Source organism: Pseudopodoces humilis, chromosome 17 (genome assembly GCF_049639895.1).
Source record: "Pseudopodoces humilis isolate 2021_Gansu_Grassland_sample_001 chromosome 17, ASM4963989v1, whole genome shotgun sequence".
NCBI lineage: Eukaryota > Metazoa > Chordata > Aves > Passeriformes > Paridae > Pseudopodoces > Pseudopodoces humilis.
Window position 1 is genome coordinate 16,681,324 of NC_142216.1, and position 15,967 is coordinate 16,697,290.

Below are 15,967 nucleotides of genomic sequence, written 5' to 3' on the forward strand. Positions count from 1 at the left end.
GTTACAAGGATAATGTTGTTCATGTTTAGGAGGTGCTGATACCAGCCGTGGAGATCTTAGAAGCACTCAGGTGGGGTAAACTGAACACAAAATCTTACCTTTTTTTCAGCAGACCTTGTGCCAGGTGGGTCAGCAGTGGCACAGGGCAGCCCACGGCCTTTCCTGTTCTGCACAGAGTGTTCAGGAGCATCCTGGCCAAGTCAGCATCAGTTTTTCCAAACATTCCATGTATTTGTATGGAGTGTGCGTTTAAGGCTCATCCCTTGATTTGACCTACTGGGTGCTGAGGCAGGACAGTTCTTTAGCTTGTCACCTTTCAGGCAGCACAAACCCTTTCCCCCCACCACCAGCATGTGCTTTTCATGGTGTTAAGCTGGCAAATGTTTTGTGACAAAGAATAAATAAGTCTGTTCTTGTAAATACTGCTGCCCTCCCAGCCCAGCCTGTGACAAGTTCCCAAAGCAGCCGACCTGGGCCAGAGGGAACGCGGCGCTGGGCAGGAAAATGTTCCAGATGTGTCGCCCACATTAACAGCTCCCCATGAGCAACAAAAGAAAACAATAGCATGTCTTCTAGATACCAAAGAGTGTGGTTTTAATTAATGTCATGGCTTCAGCTCTCTTTGTGGCAAGAGTTTGAGGGAATGCCTTTTAGCCTGCATGCTCCAAACAGCCAGTAAACCCCAAGGAAAACATGAGATGAAAGTTACGCCTGGGCTTATACAAATATTTAAGTTCAGTCTGGGGGTGGAGGGGAATGAAGCCCACGAAGCGATTGCTCCATGGCTGTCCGACTATGTTCATTTGGCAGGAGAGGAGCCATGGGACCAACCTCTGGAGCATTTCCCCTGCTGCTTTCCTATTGCCTTACACTCATGATCCCCAAGCAGACCAGCACGTGCCACCTGGCTTTGTTCTGCTCCTCACTCAGCAGTTTTGGATCCCCCCCAGTTGAAAACCTGCTTTGAATTTAGCCCCTTTTGAGTCCCATAATCACCTACGAAGAGTGCCATGGTCAGGAGCAGGTTGTTGTTCTTCTCAGCTGGAACCAGTGATGAACACAAGAGCTCCAGAGGTGGACAGGGCTTTTCCCCACCTTGGAGCTGGCTGTGTTGCAGGGAAGCAGGTTAACCCCCGGGGCAAGAGGAGCAGCCTTTGTGTCTTTATTTCTGGCAACTGCACCTCCACCAATGTTTCCCAGCAGAGCCCTCTGACAGAGCCTGCTCAGGAGCCCCAAACCTGGTGGGTTTTGCCTGTTTCAGGTGTTGCTGGGTGTGTTCACAGCCAGCAGGAACCAAAGGAGCTGTTTTGGGCAGGCTCCTGGCTCTCACAACAGCAGCTGCTGAGGTCACTGGCACTCTGTGGTGCTCTGGAAAACGAGACAGGGGATGTGTTGTACAGCAGTGACTTTTCTGTTACAGGTGAGCAGCACCTGGGGAAAACAAACTCAAGTGTGTTTTTTGTGAATTCTTGGTGTTGTTTTGAAGAAGGCCCAAGAAACATTTAATTTTATTTCTTTTTACTTCTGCCCATATCTTTCTTTGCCTATGGGTTTTTGCTGCTACGTAAAAATTGTAGGTCCCAAGTTTTCTGGTCTTCCCGAGGTTTTCTGTGGACCACTGAAATTTAGAATAAAATCAGAGAAATTTTTGGGTTGGAATGGACCTTAAAGCTCATCCCATTCCACTCCTGCCATGGCAGGGACACCTTCCATTGTCCCAGGCTGCTCCAAACCCCAACGTCCAACCTGACCTTGGACACTTCAGGGATCCAGAGGCAGCCAGAGCTGCTCTGGGCAATCTCTGACAGTGCCCTCAAAGTAAAGAATTTCTTCTTTATGACTAATATCAATTTATCTTTTTGTTAAAGCCATTACTCCTTGTCCTATTGCAACAGGTCCTGTTAAAAGGTTTGCCCCCATCTTTCTTTAACCTTTTTTAAATACTGAAAGGCTGCAATAAGTTCTTCCCAGAGCTCTCTCTTCTCCAGGCTTTGTGGTGAAATTGTAGTGCAAGGAGAAAGATGAAAATGGGAAAATTCAGAACAAGAATGACAGCTGTTTTTCTGAGAAACCTTTTTGTCTTTTTTAAAAAGTTATTAAACCTGTTTATTTATCTCGGGCTTATAAAAACATGGGGGGAAGAGGACTCAAAGGTGCAGTTCTTCTTCCAAGGAGAGGCATGATGTGACTTGTCCATTGTGACAAGGTGACAAGTCATCTAGAACACAACAGTTCTGAATATTGGCAGTAATTCAGTGCTAGAGGCAAAGAGGAGCTGATGGTCTCTTTGGAGGAGCTCTTGAGCTTCTAACTGGTTCTCCTGGGGAGTCCTTCTGTGGTTTTTCTCTCTGCCTCAGCTTCTCTTATCTCGTGCACTGAGATAAGGCCATGGGGGAGTGGGGATGTTGTGTTTGCTGAAGGCTGGCAAGGGTAAGTCTTTGAAGTCTCCCGGGGCGAGGAGCAGCCTGGGCTGAGCAGGTGGCTCTTACCTGAGCAGGGCTCCAGCTGCTCTTGCTGAGCCTGTCCTTTCAGACATCCAACTCTCCAGAACTGCAGGATGCTGCAGAGATTGCCCTTCCCTGTCCTGTCCCATCTCTGGCAGGAGAGCATTTGCAGTCAGGGGTCTGGGTGAGTCTGAACTATCAAAGGATGGCCAGAGCCTGCCCTTGCTTTGGGTATGGCCAGGGTTGGTGGCAGCTGCATGGGGAGCAGAGCAGAGCATCTCCTGACCCCCAGCACTGTCTCCAGGGGATTCCCTCTGGTTCCTTGACACACCCCTGTGGATGGAGCAGTCTGGTCAATGCTGGTGCTCAGGCTGCAGCAGGTATCTGTGGGGAGGGTATTTCACACTCCCACCTTCTTTCAAGGATCCTCAGTGATCTGGTGTCCACACACTCTCAGAATCATTGCAGTATAGGGGCATTATTTTTGTAAAAGTATTTCAATGAGTTTGATTTTATTGCCCCATTCTCTGAGCTGGACATGAGCAGAGGGGAAAAGCTGTTTGGTGAGGGAAGCTGTGGGCAGCTGGGTGGCTGAGGCAGAGCTCCAGACTGGTGACAGATAATTTGGGTTCCCCTGCCTTCAGGGGACAGGCTGTGTCCCCTGACACCACGTTTGCAGCACTGGAGCCCTCCCAGCACTCACAATGAGCTGAGCTTTGGTCCCCAGGCACGGTCCAGCTCCTGAACAAAAGCTGTGCCAGCCAAAGCCTGGCTGTGCCGGGGCCGTGTCATTGGCACAGGGGACAGGAGGTGGCATGGCTGTGCTGGCCACCAGTGCCTCTCCCAGCCCTGCCCAGCACCGCTGTGCTGGTGCCACTCACAGCAGAGACCTGCCTCTCAGACACAGCGATTTTGCTGGTATGATAACTGCTTTCCAAGCCAATATATTTCTTAATGTTACCAGAAAGTCGCTAATACCATATGGCAAGGCTCTCTGTACTTTTGCAGGACAACAAACAAATTGTTGCTAGATGCCAGACTGCTCTGGCAGAGCTTTATCACTGATGCCTGCCAGCAGTAGCCTTTAGGGGATAGTAATAATTCGGGGTTGTTTACATCACAACTTTAAAATCAGGGTTTTCTTGCGGCATGTGTGTGTTTAGTCAGGAAAGTTGGCTAAAAAAATCTCTGACAGCATCAAAGGGTGAAGGTGCCCACCATGGCCTGTAAATGTACTCTTGGCCCCTGAAACTCCTCTGGCCCCAGGGAGAAGGAGCTGTGGGGGCTTCAGCAGGAGCATCCCTTTGTAGGGAAGGAGACTGACCCAGGTGGGAGACACCAGGGCATTCTCCAAAGCCTTTCTGCTGTGCCTGGAGCAGGTTTCCATCAGGTGGCTTTGGCTGAGAGTGAGGTTAAGCATTCTTGAAAAGCTGTCTTTGAAAAGCTGCGGGTGCAGAACCAGTTCCTCACTGCAGGGCTGGGGGCTGAGGCAAGGACACTGCAGGATGAGCCCCGAGTCTGGTCCCCCCACGTGCCCTGGTGGCCTTTGGGTGTCAGGGCCAGCCAGGGGTGCTGCAAAGGAGCAAAGGTTCTGCCAGGAGGTGTGTGGGGAGGGCAGGGGCACCCCAGGGGCTGCAGTTTGGAACTCTGGTGCAGCACAGGAGATGCCTGCCCTCCTCAGCTCGTGTATTTAAAACCACACCTAACTGTATCTTGGATCTGGGGCAGAACTCTAAGCTCCACTGGGGTTTGATGCTTATCCAGAATTTTTCCAGGAGTTGCGCAGTATTCGGGTTGCTTGAAAAGGGCTTGTAAAACCCAACAATTTCTGAATGCTGAATTTGCAACACAAACATGAGCAGGATTGGTGGGGTGTCAGGTTTAATAGCACGTGTTCTGTGGATCTCTCTGTGACATGCTCAGCCATAAACCATTCCAACTTGGCATCTTATGTGAAAGCAAAACTTGACATGGCTTTTGCTGGATCCTGGTCAGATCTTATTTGGAGCTGCAGTCTGGGTCTTTGCTCTCCTGTGAGTTTGTTTTAGGTTAAATCATCTAAATAAACACATGCACTGGACCCTGAGGCCAAGGAACTTTGGGCATTGCCATACTTTGGACAGGGAGACGTGATCCAGAACCATCTCAAGTGTCCAAAGTGACTGGAATCTGAGCCTGCAGGATTGCAAAGGTCTTAAAATCAAGGAGGTGACAAAACCACTTTTATTTTGGTTGGGCCATCAGAATCTTCTGCATTTACCTGATCAGGCTTTTTTCCTGCAACCTGTGGAAAAAAAAAATTGAATTAATTTTCTGAAAGTTTAGAAGCTGAGATTCTCATTAAATTAAAAGTGGAAGTGGAAGCTAAACCACCCTCCTCCATTCTCAGACCCCAAACATCATTGAGAAACTGGAGAGACCTGCAGGAAGGGACCTGGGGGTGCAGGTCCATGGCCAGCTGGATCTGAGTCAGCAATGCCTGGAGCCAGGAGGGACAGCCCTGCCCTGGGACAGCAGGGGCCAGGGAGGGATTGTCCTGCTCTGTGCTGGGCTGGGGCAGCCTCACCTCCAGTGCTGGGGCAGTTTTGGGCACCAAAATATAACCAAGTCACCTTTTAGCTGTATGTGAACATCTCCAGTTAACTTAAGCCTCTTGGCACATCCGTAATTGTTCAAATGTTCATTTTGAAATAGAGCAAATGGTCCTTTTATTAAAAAAAAAATAAATATATTCTTCATGATAGTAGTTTTATGATAAGGACTCACAGGTACTCTGCTCAGGATGTGAGGACTGTGTGTCAGGTCACCAGAGATGTGTAACACATGTTCAGATTTACTGTGATTCCTCTTTAGGAAATGTCACATTTGCTTTGGCTTTTTTGAAGAAGCCCCAGTTCTCTCTCAGACAGAGCTTTGCAAAGTCAAGGTTCACTTGCAGACCAAGCCTGTAACCTTGACCTCTGAATCTTTTCCTTATCCCATGGCTGGAAGATGTCTGTCCCCTTCCAGGGAAGAAAACCATCTTCTTGAGAGCTCTGTGGTAATTTAATTTAATCCTTGCTGTGTTCAGGAAGCAAGTGTCACCATAAAGCTGCTGACCTCCTGTCCCCTGTGTTTCATGGTGGCTGCAGCTGTGTGTCCTGTTGGACTATTTCAGTTGCCAAAGGTTTAATGTTAATTAAAATTACTTATGGGGATCCCTGAGCCCCGGTCATGCCTTGTCTTGTCTGGGTGGAGAGGGTGTGCTGCTGAACGCATCTTGTGCTGACAGTTATCAAGTTGGATTTAATTGCCTTCCTCAGAGCGTCTCATCTCCTAAGTGCAATTTGTTGTTGGTCTTGAGCACCTCTTAAGATGAGGGTGATGTTTCTTCTAAGCACTACTTAGCAAAAACACTGATGTATTTCACCGCAAAAAGAGCAAAGCAGTGCAGCCTTGTTTCTCTCAAATGGGTGCAGCTGAGATCACATCCAGGGCACTTCTGCTCCTCAGGAACTGTTTCTCCTTGGCTTGCAGTTTGGTTTTGGAGAGGAGGTGAGAAAACAGAGGCTGTTTTTGCAGTGGAGAATAAAACCTGTGCTCCAACAGTAGCAAAATAGTCTTATTGATATGGCAGTTACAGAAGTATATTTAAGGTAAAAAAAAAAAAAGTAGATCCTTCTTGAATACATTTTTGTTCTTGAGATTCTCTTTCCTTGTCTTTTGGACACCCAGAGATCCAAAGTTTTCCTAAAGGAAGACAAGTCTTAAGCCTTGCATTTGCTGCATAGGGATGGAGGTTGGTCACTCACAGGCTGGAACAAATCTGGATGATCATTTTTTGTGTTTTGATTTGATGATGAATTTCTCTTTTTTCTATAACTTGACATGAAGAGAACTAGTGCCATCCTGGATACAAGCAATGATCTTTCATGGCTCTAAATTCTCTCCATTTAAGCTTGCCCCAGGGAAAGTGGTGTCACTACTGGAATCCTGGCTGGGTGAAATTGCATTTGTTTGAAATGATAGCTTATAGTCAGTGTGCATGTTTGTTTAATGTGAATAAATCTGGGACAGACCCAGGACTTGCTATGAGGTCAGCAACTGTTCTAGTCTCATTATCCTGCTCCACTCAGCACCTTCATCTGGTGTTTTAAACAATTTTTTAATAAAACATTTCCTATAGTGGCACAACTCTCTGTATCACAGAATCACTGAGGTTGGAAAAGCCCTCCGAGCCCACCGAGTCCCAGCTGTGCCTGATCCCCACCTTGTCCCCAGCCCAGAGCACTCAGTGTCACCTCCAGCCTTTCCTTGGGCACCTCCAGGGATGGGCACTGCACCTCCATGGCAGCCGTTCCCACGTTTAACAAATTCCCTGATATCCAGCCTGAACCTGCCCCACCCTGAGTCTCTGTGCTCTTGTCCTGTCGCTTGTTCCCAGGGAGAGGAGCGCCCTCCTCCTCGCTACAATTAGATATTGCATTGAAGCCTACATGAAATATGCTGCTGGTCTTAGGTGGCTTGTGTAGAAAGGTCAGGATTGGCCTGTGGAGGCTGGAAATGACTGCTGGAAAAGAGCTCCCAGCAGAGCCCTTCAGCAGCAGGTTGTGCTTTGTACAGAGGGGTAAAACACCTTCCCATCCCTTACCACATGCAGCCCCTCTCAGCTTCCATGGAACTGGACCTGGGGGGGCAGGTAACAGGAGATGCCATAGATCTGCTGAGATATCACATCTGAAACCTGCCTGGGGATTCAGATCTCCTGAAGAGAAGTAGCTCCCTGCTCCAGGAAACCTGCGGTTTTGACGTTAAGTTTCCTAAATTTTCTCTTGGTTTAATGAAGTTAATTTAAAAATCTGTTGATATTTCTCCTCATTAACAGTAGGTGGGTGCAGCTCTCTGAGATGCAGTTAGGAATGTATGTCAAGCAAATGTGCATCTGTCCAGGTGAAGCCACCTGATTTGCCCTAAGTCGGGCTGCGGCTGCAGTGCTGGCAGGAGCCGTGGCAGCGAGGGACGGAGCAGGCGAGGAGGCCTGGCCTGGTGTAACCCCAGCCTACAGAGACTGCTTTCATCTGTGTCCCCCTGTTCATCCTGGGACAGAACTCTCCCACGGCAATGGGAGGTACTTAACTTGGTTAGCAAAGGGGAGTTTTGGAAAGGAAGGCAGAAGGAAAGAAAAATTTTAACCGGTTCTCTTCCTTGCTTGGTTCCTGCAGCTTGTGTCTGGCACAGGCAAGCACAGGGCTCTGCCAAGCCTGGATGTCCTGACCCACGCATGCAGGACCATGCCCTTTTTGCCTGTTTTCGGGAGGGATGGGGTGTTCCCAGCTCCGGGGGGCAGCTGGGGGCACATGTGGGCAGGGCTGCTTTGGAACAGGGCCTCTGGAGGGAGATGTGCCCTCCACGGAGCATCTCCTCCGCGCGGTTTTGTGTTACTTCCCTGCCTCGTGAGTGCACTTAGATGTCCTGTATACATAATTAACCTCTCCGCTGTGCTGGCAGACACTTTTATTGAACTGCCCATCATGACTCCTAAGTATTTTCCTCGGAGGATTGTGCAGGTTCAGAGGGCAGAGAGCTGGAGGAAACGTGCATGGGGCTGAGTGACTCTTGGCAGTTATGGATGCAGCTTTCCTGATTTACTGCCTGCGCTAGGAGCAGGAATGTGCATTTGGGTCAAGAGGTGTCTCTGTGGTCAGGATGCCTTGTCATAAATCCAGGACGCTGAGCACAGGGATGCTGCTGCCGGATGTGCCGCGATAATGCCCCTGAAACGCAGGGGATGGCTGAGCACTGCTGGGAGCAGCTTCTGCCAGCGGCACTGCGGGCTCCGGCTGCGCTGTGCTCACCTCCCGTCGTGTTTTCTGACCTGCCTTTGGAAGGTGGGCGTATGTCCGGGGGGAGACGGGCAGTGCTAAAAGCTGTGACATTAACGCAGCTCCTGTCTTGCCCCCTTCCCCCTGGGATTTTCCAAGCCATGTGGAGCGAGCCTGGAGGAGGCTCCGAGCATTGCCCCTCTGACTTTGAGCTGAGCTTGAGCCAAGCTGCAGAGAAGGAACTTCCTGACAGCCACACGTCGCTGGGCACTGCTGGGGGAACAGCTCTGGGGCTGCCAGGGGTTATCAGCGGTGCTTGGGGCACCAGCCCTGGGTCCTCAGCTGGGCATCCTTCAGGAGCTGCTCACGGGGATTGCTGAGCCCGCTGCTCCTGGAAACCCAAGCCTTCCCTGCTGTCAGTGCTGGGAAATTTAGGACACAGAGCGGGATTTCTTCTGTGTAATGCAATGGGTGAACCTACCAGCGTCCGAGGGAATTTTCAGCAGCCCTTTGAAATGATTGCTGAGCTCAGTGGGTGTACCTCGCACCTTAGGGTGGCATGAAACCCAGAGTGGTGGGGTGCCCGTGCTGGGGAATCCCCTCTGTCTGTCTGTCTGTCTGTCTGTCTGTGGAGGGGGAGAGGAGGACGGCTGCAAGAAGGGTCCGTTTTCCTTGGTTTTCCGTGTAAAAGCCTGGGTGCGTGCACCTCTTGGGAACTTTTGGCTTGAGCGGTAGCTTTCCCCGCTCCGGGATTTTTGGGAGGCGGGGGCTTGCTTCCCTCGCAGAGGGAGATGCTCTCCATCGTACGGAGGGCTGGTGTGAGCGCAGCTCCAGCCTGGGGGCAGGAAGGTGACAATTCGGCCCCTGTCCCTTGGAGCGCTGAGGCTCGCTGTGCCTGTGCCAAGCCGGCATTCCTGGCTCGGCACACACGTTTGGTGGCGTTTGGGGTTTGCTGTCATTTGCAGCACATCGCCAGTCGCTCGCCCAGAGAGCTCCTAAATGCAGCAGCGCCTGAGGAGGAGAAACGCTTTAACCTAAGCTTAGCTAACAACAGCTTAATTTTCCCTGATCGTTGCAAACAGAGAAACTTTCCGTCCTGAAGGCTTCTCTCCCCGCTCGGCGGTGTTAGCCGAGCTGCTGGCAAGGGCTCATTCTTGCTGTGAAAGCCGAGGGAAGTTTGGCTTTTCCGGTGCCCACTGCGCCAGATTTGCGAAGCGTAAATGAGAAAAGCTGCCCTGGGCTCCGTGTGCCATCAAGGGCTGCTCAGGTGGCTGGGCTCGGCTCGGCTCGGCAGGCTGCGGGGGGAAGGCGGAGGCGGCTGCTGCACCTGCTGATGCTTTGGCTCGGGCTGGTGGCACAGAGCGGCCGCGAACTCCCCCTGAGCTGCAAGCTGTTCGTGGCAGGAATGCCTCGCTCCGAGGAGCTCTCCTGCTACGACAACAAAGAGCTCTTTGATCCTTTCCATTTGGAGAACTTAAAACGAGAAAGCAAACTACAATAAGACCAAGTTGGGTCATAAAAAGGAGAGCAGGAGCACCAAAGCGCTCCGGAGTGTAATTGTAGAAGCAGCAAATGCTTTGGCACTTAATTCCGCTTTAGTGTCAGTTCAACATGTTTCATGTTTAAGACTGGAGAGCCCCTCGCCAAATGCTCTGCACAAACAATGCGGGGCTGCTCCTCGTGTACTCACAGAGCCCCTGGCTCTGCTGCCCTCAGCTGCACGCAGAAACTCAGACCTGTACTGGAGCCTCGTGTGCCCTGCTCCAGCCCTGCTCTGTAAAAGCTCTGGCACTGCTCAGGTGCCTGCCTGGCGCTGGGCACCGACCCTCTGCCAGCGGGGCTGCTGCCCAGCCCTTGTTGCAGGAGATGCTCTGCATGGGCCAGCCCTTGGTGCTGCTCAGGCAGTGCTGCCGCTTCACTCTGCACAGACCTGGGCCACGCCCCAGAGCTTCCCCTGCCAGGTGGCATTTAGATCAGACATTTTATAAGCCATTTATCAGAAGTTTGGCTAACAGATATTACATCTTCCCAAAGCTGTTGGGGTGTGTTTAAACCAAAACATGCTCTGAATGATTTCTCTGCAAAGAACTGACCTGCAAGGTGGCACGGCCTCGTTGCATGGGCAGGCAGCAGCCCCTGGGCCAACACCAGCAATTTGGTCTCTGCCTTGCAGAGAGCCTTTGCAGGAGCAGTGTTGTGCCTCTGCTCTGAGCAGGGAGGGTGCCTGGAGCTGCTGCCAGTGGGATGGTGAGGCCAAAAGGCAGGAGCAGCCAGTGGGCACATGTGGGGCACATGAAGCCCTCATTCCTGCCGTGGAGGAGACAGGGATGTGGGGCTGGGTGTGAGACCTCTGCTGTCCTGAGGCCAGACCATCACACTGGGCCAGATGGCCCCTGTGCAGCTCTAGGGCTTTCAAGAACTTCTTTATTGTCAGGAATCTGTTGAAAACACAGAGCTGGGTGTTTTGGAGGGTGAGTGCTCTGCAGGGTGTATCCCTGCCAGCACAAGGTGTATGAAAGGTGGCTTGGAGCAGCTCCCAGCTGGTGTTGGTGGCGAAGGAGGCTGCAGCTCTAGGCCAGCTACACCAGGAGCTCCTAGGGAAGGGTGAGCCTGTGGCTGGAGCAGGGAATGATGCTTGGCCAAAGCTGTCTCCCTTTTCCCTTTCGCTCCCCTCTCTTTGGAGGAGTGAGGAGATGGCTGACAGGCCAAAAGAGTGATTTGCTATGGCTTAAATAGGGAACTGATTAAATTTTAAACATTGGGCACCTGATACTTAAAAATTACTGAAAACAAATTGATTTTTCCCCTAATAGATAGCTGTGGGTACAGCTCTTCATGGTGGAGGTAACTTGTGTGAATGATTTATCCTGTTGGTGATCATAAGAGACACGGTAAAATTATCTTGTCAGTATTTGAGAATCATTTGTGTGCCTGTGATGTGTCTTAGCACATACAGGAATGCTCTGTTTGGGGAAGTGAGATCCTCATCCTGATTTATCTCTAGCTACTTGTAAATGTTGCTGTAATTTCATGTTATCAAACCATTTAGCTCTTCCTCTTCCAGAACGAAGTTATTTTATCTCATGCACCTTGTTTACTTCAAATTAGCCCTGAGGTTGGCCTGAAGTTGCACCTTGTTATCCCTCCACCTCCTGTCTCCGTCTTAGGCTCTGTCGGCAAATTTGAAGGTATAAGTAAATACTTTTTTGTTATTAATAGAATAAGTTCCCCCTCCTACACACATGTTTTCTTTTCATTCCAGTCTTCATTTTCTGTGAAAATCTGACATTGCAGTACAAGTGGAAACCTCCCAAATTGCATGAAAAACCATTAATTCTCCTAGCAACAAGGTCAGGGCTCAAATCCAGACCCTTTCCACAAGCATGGGGGGAACAACCCTTCCAATTACCTGCTCCCCCTGCGGTATGGATCCGGTCGGTTCACAGGCACCTGGGTTTGGGTGGATTTGAATCCCAGCCATGGTATTGTTTAAAAATTCTCCACTCACTGGGGAAGGGTTTGTAGTGGGCTGAGCTCTGAGAAACCTGGAGCTGGTTTTATGGCTTCCCATTGAAATCTGGTGGAACCCTGTGGTGTTGACTGATTTCCCCCTTTGCCACTCATGTGGCTTTGATCAAACCCAGGACTTGGAGAATGACACCCCCAGGAACTGGAACCACTGAGCTTTGCCCAGTTCTGCTGTTCATTAAAGTGTTTGTGAGCTTCCAGTTGTGGATGGTAAAATGAGGACCTTTGTGCCTATCCAGGATGGAGACTGCTGCTCCTAAGGCAGAGTCCCTGGATTAGCAGAATTGTTGCAAAAGTTGCCAGAATTTGCCCTCTTAATGAGACCTTCCCTGGTGCCAAGAGCCTTGAGGCAGGAGCCTGCGGTGCTGACTTCAGGGCAAACATCGCCTTCTGTCACTGGGATGGAACCAAAGCTCTGCTAAAGGCATTGAGTCCTGGAGGAATGGCTGGCCCTGGCGGCTGGTGAAGACCAGCCTGGCTCTCCTCTGCTGCTGCCTCCAGCCTGGTCATGGTGCCTGATGGTTCCCCTGTGTCTGGAGTGTTTGGGGCTCAAGGTGCAGGGAAGCCTGTGCAGCATGACCCGGTGGGGTTCCCTCCTGTTCCATGGTCCCCTGCCCTTTCCACAAACTGCAGCAAACTCCACAGGGATTGTGCAGCATGTTTTAGGATGGCTCCCCTGGAAGAGCAGGCAGAGCTGTCCTTGGGGGAGGGATGCTGACCATGCAGGGCTCGGCTCCTCGCCCCAGTCTCGTGGCCAGAGGAGTCCCTGAGCAGAGCTGGGGGCTGAGCAGCTCACACTGTTGCAGCTTCCCTGCCCCCAGGATGTGATAGCTAAAGACTGAGAGGGTCTGACAGTGTTTACTTTGGGTGGGCAGGCTTTAATAGTAGCATATGTAGGCCTGCAGTTCCAAAAAACTCGTTTGATTTCAGTGGGGAGCTGAATTGGGCTATTATGTTGGGCTATTAAGGGCCTTGTGTTGGCTTTGCTGAGCGTTAAATGAAGTCCTGTGGGTCGGTTCATATCTCCTTATCCTGTATCTACTGCTCAGCATCTTCTGATGCACAAATCAAAGTGCAGGTGCACATGACATATGGCATTCTAGGTACAGCACCAGTAACGCAGCAGTTAAAGGGCAAGATGTTTTCTGGCAGAAGGTTATGGGTGAGGAGAATTTCCTTTGTGCTCAAGCACTTGAAGATGGAGTTGTCTGATGCTGTCACTCCCTCCAGTGCTGTCTGTGCTGAATGCAGAATCCGTGTTCTGCCGTGTTCAAAGCCCAGTTCTGGGTCTCTGGTAGTCTTGATCTCCAGGCTGAGCTGAGCCTGGTTTGGCTTCAGGGCTCTCCAGGGTCCCAGGGACCAGAGTGGGGCCAGGGACCCCTGCAGCTCCAGCACCCCTGGGGCATCACGTGTGGTCCATCTGCCAGGGGCTGCCCTGGGATCACATGGGAAGAGAGGGTTTTCAAACTGCTGTGGAGGCTTAGACTGAGGCTTGTAGTAATTTTAGTGGGATTTGGGTAGTTGTGGGTGAAAGCCCATAAGGTATTTCAGAAAACATCAGAAGTGAGGGGTAGAAGGGGAAACGCTGTTGTTTGGGCCACGTGAGATTCTGGGGTTTGGGTTTTTTCTGACTAATATGATGTTTCCCTGGCATGAGTTCAATTCATTCTCTCTCTCTAGTGGAAAAATGCAAAGCTGGATGTCTTGCTTTGCTTGCAGTTGAAGGCACTGGACTGGATAAACTTAAATGTTGTCTTTGAAAAATTTTTCTCCCCTTGGATAAGAGTTTTTTAAAAAAAAGAAATTATGACCTCACACTTTCATGCTTTAAATTTTTTTTTTTTTGTTTCAGCTGATGCTTGTTATGGCTCTTATTAACAATGTTTAAACCAAAAAAGAGGTCCAGATGTGATGATTTTATTTATGCCAAATTGAGTTTTGGTCACTGAGCTTGCATTTGGATTATTTATTTTTTCTTTTCTTTTTTTTTCTTTTTTTTTTTTTTCTTTTTTCAGCCTGATGGCACCAGTAAGGAGTGTGTCTTCATTGAAAAAGTCCTAGAAAACAACTACACAGCTTTGATGTCTGCAAAATATTCAGGCTGGTATGTTGGATTCACCAAAAAAGGGAGACCACGGAAAGGGCCCAAGACCCGGGAAAACCAGCAAGATGTACACTTTATGAAGAGATACCCAAAGGGGCAAATGGAGATACAGAAACCTTTCAAGTACACAACAGTCACCAAGAGGACTAAGAGAATACGACCCACCAACCCCAGCTAAAAATAGACAAAAACAGTGTCACAATAAGAAACCACAAAAAGAAAAAAAAAAAAACTGCACCAGAGGAATATTTTTACATTAAAAATAAGGAAGAAGCTCTATTTTTGTACATTGTGTTTAAAAAAATAAAAATAAAAAAAATTAATAAAAGACTAGATGGCAAATGCTGGGGAAAGCTGTTCGGGATTTATTGTGACTTGAAAAATGAAATGAACTGCTCTATTTAAATTGACTTCTTGTTGTTGATGACACACAGGTGCTTATTTTGCTTTTTTTGGAAAGGACAACTTCTCAAGCATATCCCCAGAGGGAAAAAAAAAAAAAAATTAAAAATAAATAAATAAAACCAAAGAAAACCAAAGTTCTTTCCCAAAGTTACTGAGACCCTGCCCTGCCAAGTGCCGGTTGCAGTAATCTATTTATTGCCTGCTGCCCGCCGGCCAGGACAGGCGGCGGGAGCTGCAGGGATGAGCCCGTGGAGCTCTCGGCGCACCAACCCTCTGTAACCCTCCTGACGACATAGGGAGTCACGGCTCCGTGATCCTGCATCCTGCTCACTTCTGGAGAATGCTGCTAACTACATTCAAGTGACTACAAGATGACCTAGTACACCAATGATAAGGGAATATTTTAAAACCAGCTATATTATATATATTATATATATATAAGCTATTTATTTCACCTCTCTGTATATTGCAGTTCCATGAACCAAGTATTACTGCCTCAACAATTAAAAAAATTATTTAAAACATATGTATACATTTTTGCTGTTCACACTTCTTTCCTCTCCCTGAGTAGTGTTTTTTTAATGCATATTTGTCCTTTATGCGAGGCCAGCAGGAAACGTCCAGGGCAGTTTCCCCACTATAAACTTCATTGCTGATTCTGTAGTTCCTCCTGTTCCTTAATACCATCTTCCTCTTCCTCCCTGGCTGTTGCCACGAGGAAGAGTCTCAGTGGGGTGATGGTGTGCTGAGTGTGAGGGAATCCACACCGGTGTTTTTTGAGAGCAGCATATTTGATACTTTTCATTCAAGGAATATTTCCTAAAGCTGTGGAAGCCAAGCAGAAAGTAAACTGGAGAATGAGTATCTGGCTGCATTAACACATACTTATGTGTGGCTTGTGTTTCCTTCATTAGAGCTTTTAGAGGGGTTCTTGCTTTCAGCTGTTTAATTCAAAATTGTACCTTTTAAACCTTCTCCCTCAGCCAGACAAATCCCTCTCCCTTGTCCTGCATGGTTCACCCAGCTCATCCAGGGATTTGTTTCCCTGGTCAGTCCAGCCAGCTTTCCTTCCAGGAATTCTGCACTGGATATGGGGGATGTAAAGTACCCCACAAACAGAAAGTGGGGAAAAGAAGCAAGATGAAATACCTGACCTCAGATTTTAGCTGGAATGGCAACGGAGCCCACGTGGAGTTTTAAGGAGAAGCTCACTTGGCTTTTCCTTCTCTCTGTGTGCAGACATGGCTACAGTCCCTGGTTACAGCCAGGGCTGGAAATGCTCAAAGCCACTGAGAAAGCTTTTTCTTGTTAATCAGGAGAATGACTCTCCCCAGAACAAGCTTTCCCAAGATAACTTTGAGAGCTGCAGCCAAATCCTGCAGATCAAAGCTGTTTGGAAGATGGTGCAGATAAGCATGCAAGCTTGAGGATGCTTATCTGAACCAATCTCCAAACCTTGCAAGCCTAGAGAAAAATGAGCAGTGCTAAGCAAGGTCGCTCCATGCTGCTCCAGGAGGAGCTGGGCAGCCGTACAGCTGATGCCTCATGCCAGCAAAGCACGGGTGGTCACTCAAAAACCCCCTGTCCCAGGGGATTAGTGAGACCTGCTCTCCTGGGGCACCTGGAGACAAGCACAGGAACAGGACCCAGTGGTGGAATTGGTTGGTGGGGGCTGGAAGGCTTTG

General features: G+C 49.3%; 1 protein-coding gene across 1 annotated transcript in view; it reads left to right on the top strand.

Moving 5' to 3' along the window:
- The window catches only part of FGF18 (fibroblast growth factor 18), a 65,674-nt gene extending 50,912 nt beyond the window's left edge, over nucleotides 1–14,762 (top strand). Inside the window, exon 5 of the mRNA XM_088063578.1 lies at nucleotides 13,789–14,762. Coding sequence (XP_087919704.1) covers nucleotides 13,789–14,055 — 267 coding nt within the window. The 3' untranslated portion in view covers nucleotides 14,056–14,762. The remainder of the gene's footprint in view (nucleotides 1–13,788) is intronic.
- The last annotated feature ends 1,205 nt before the right edge of the window (nucleotides 14,763–15,967 follow it).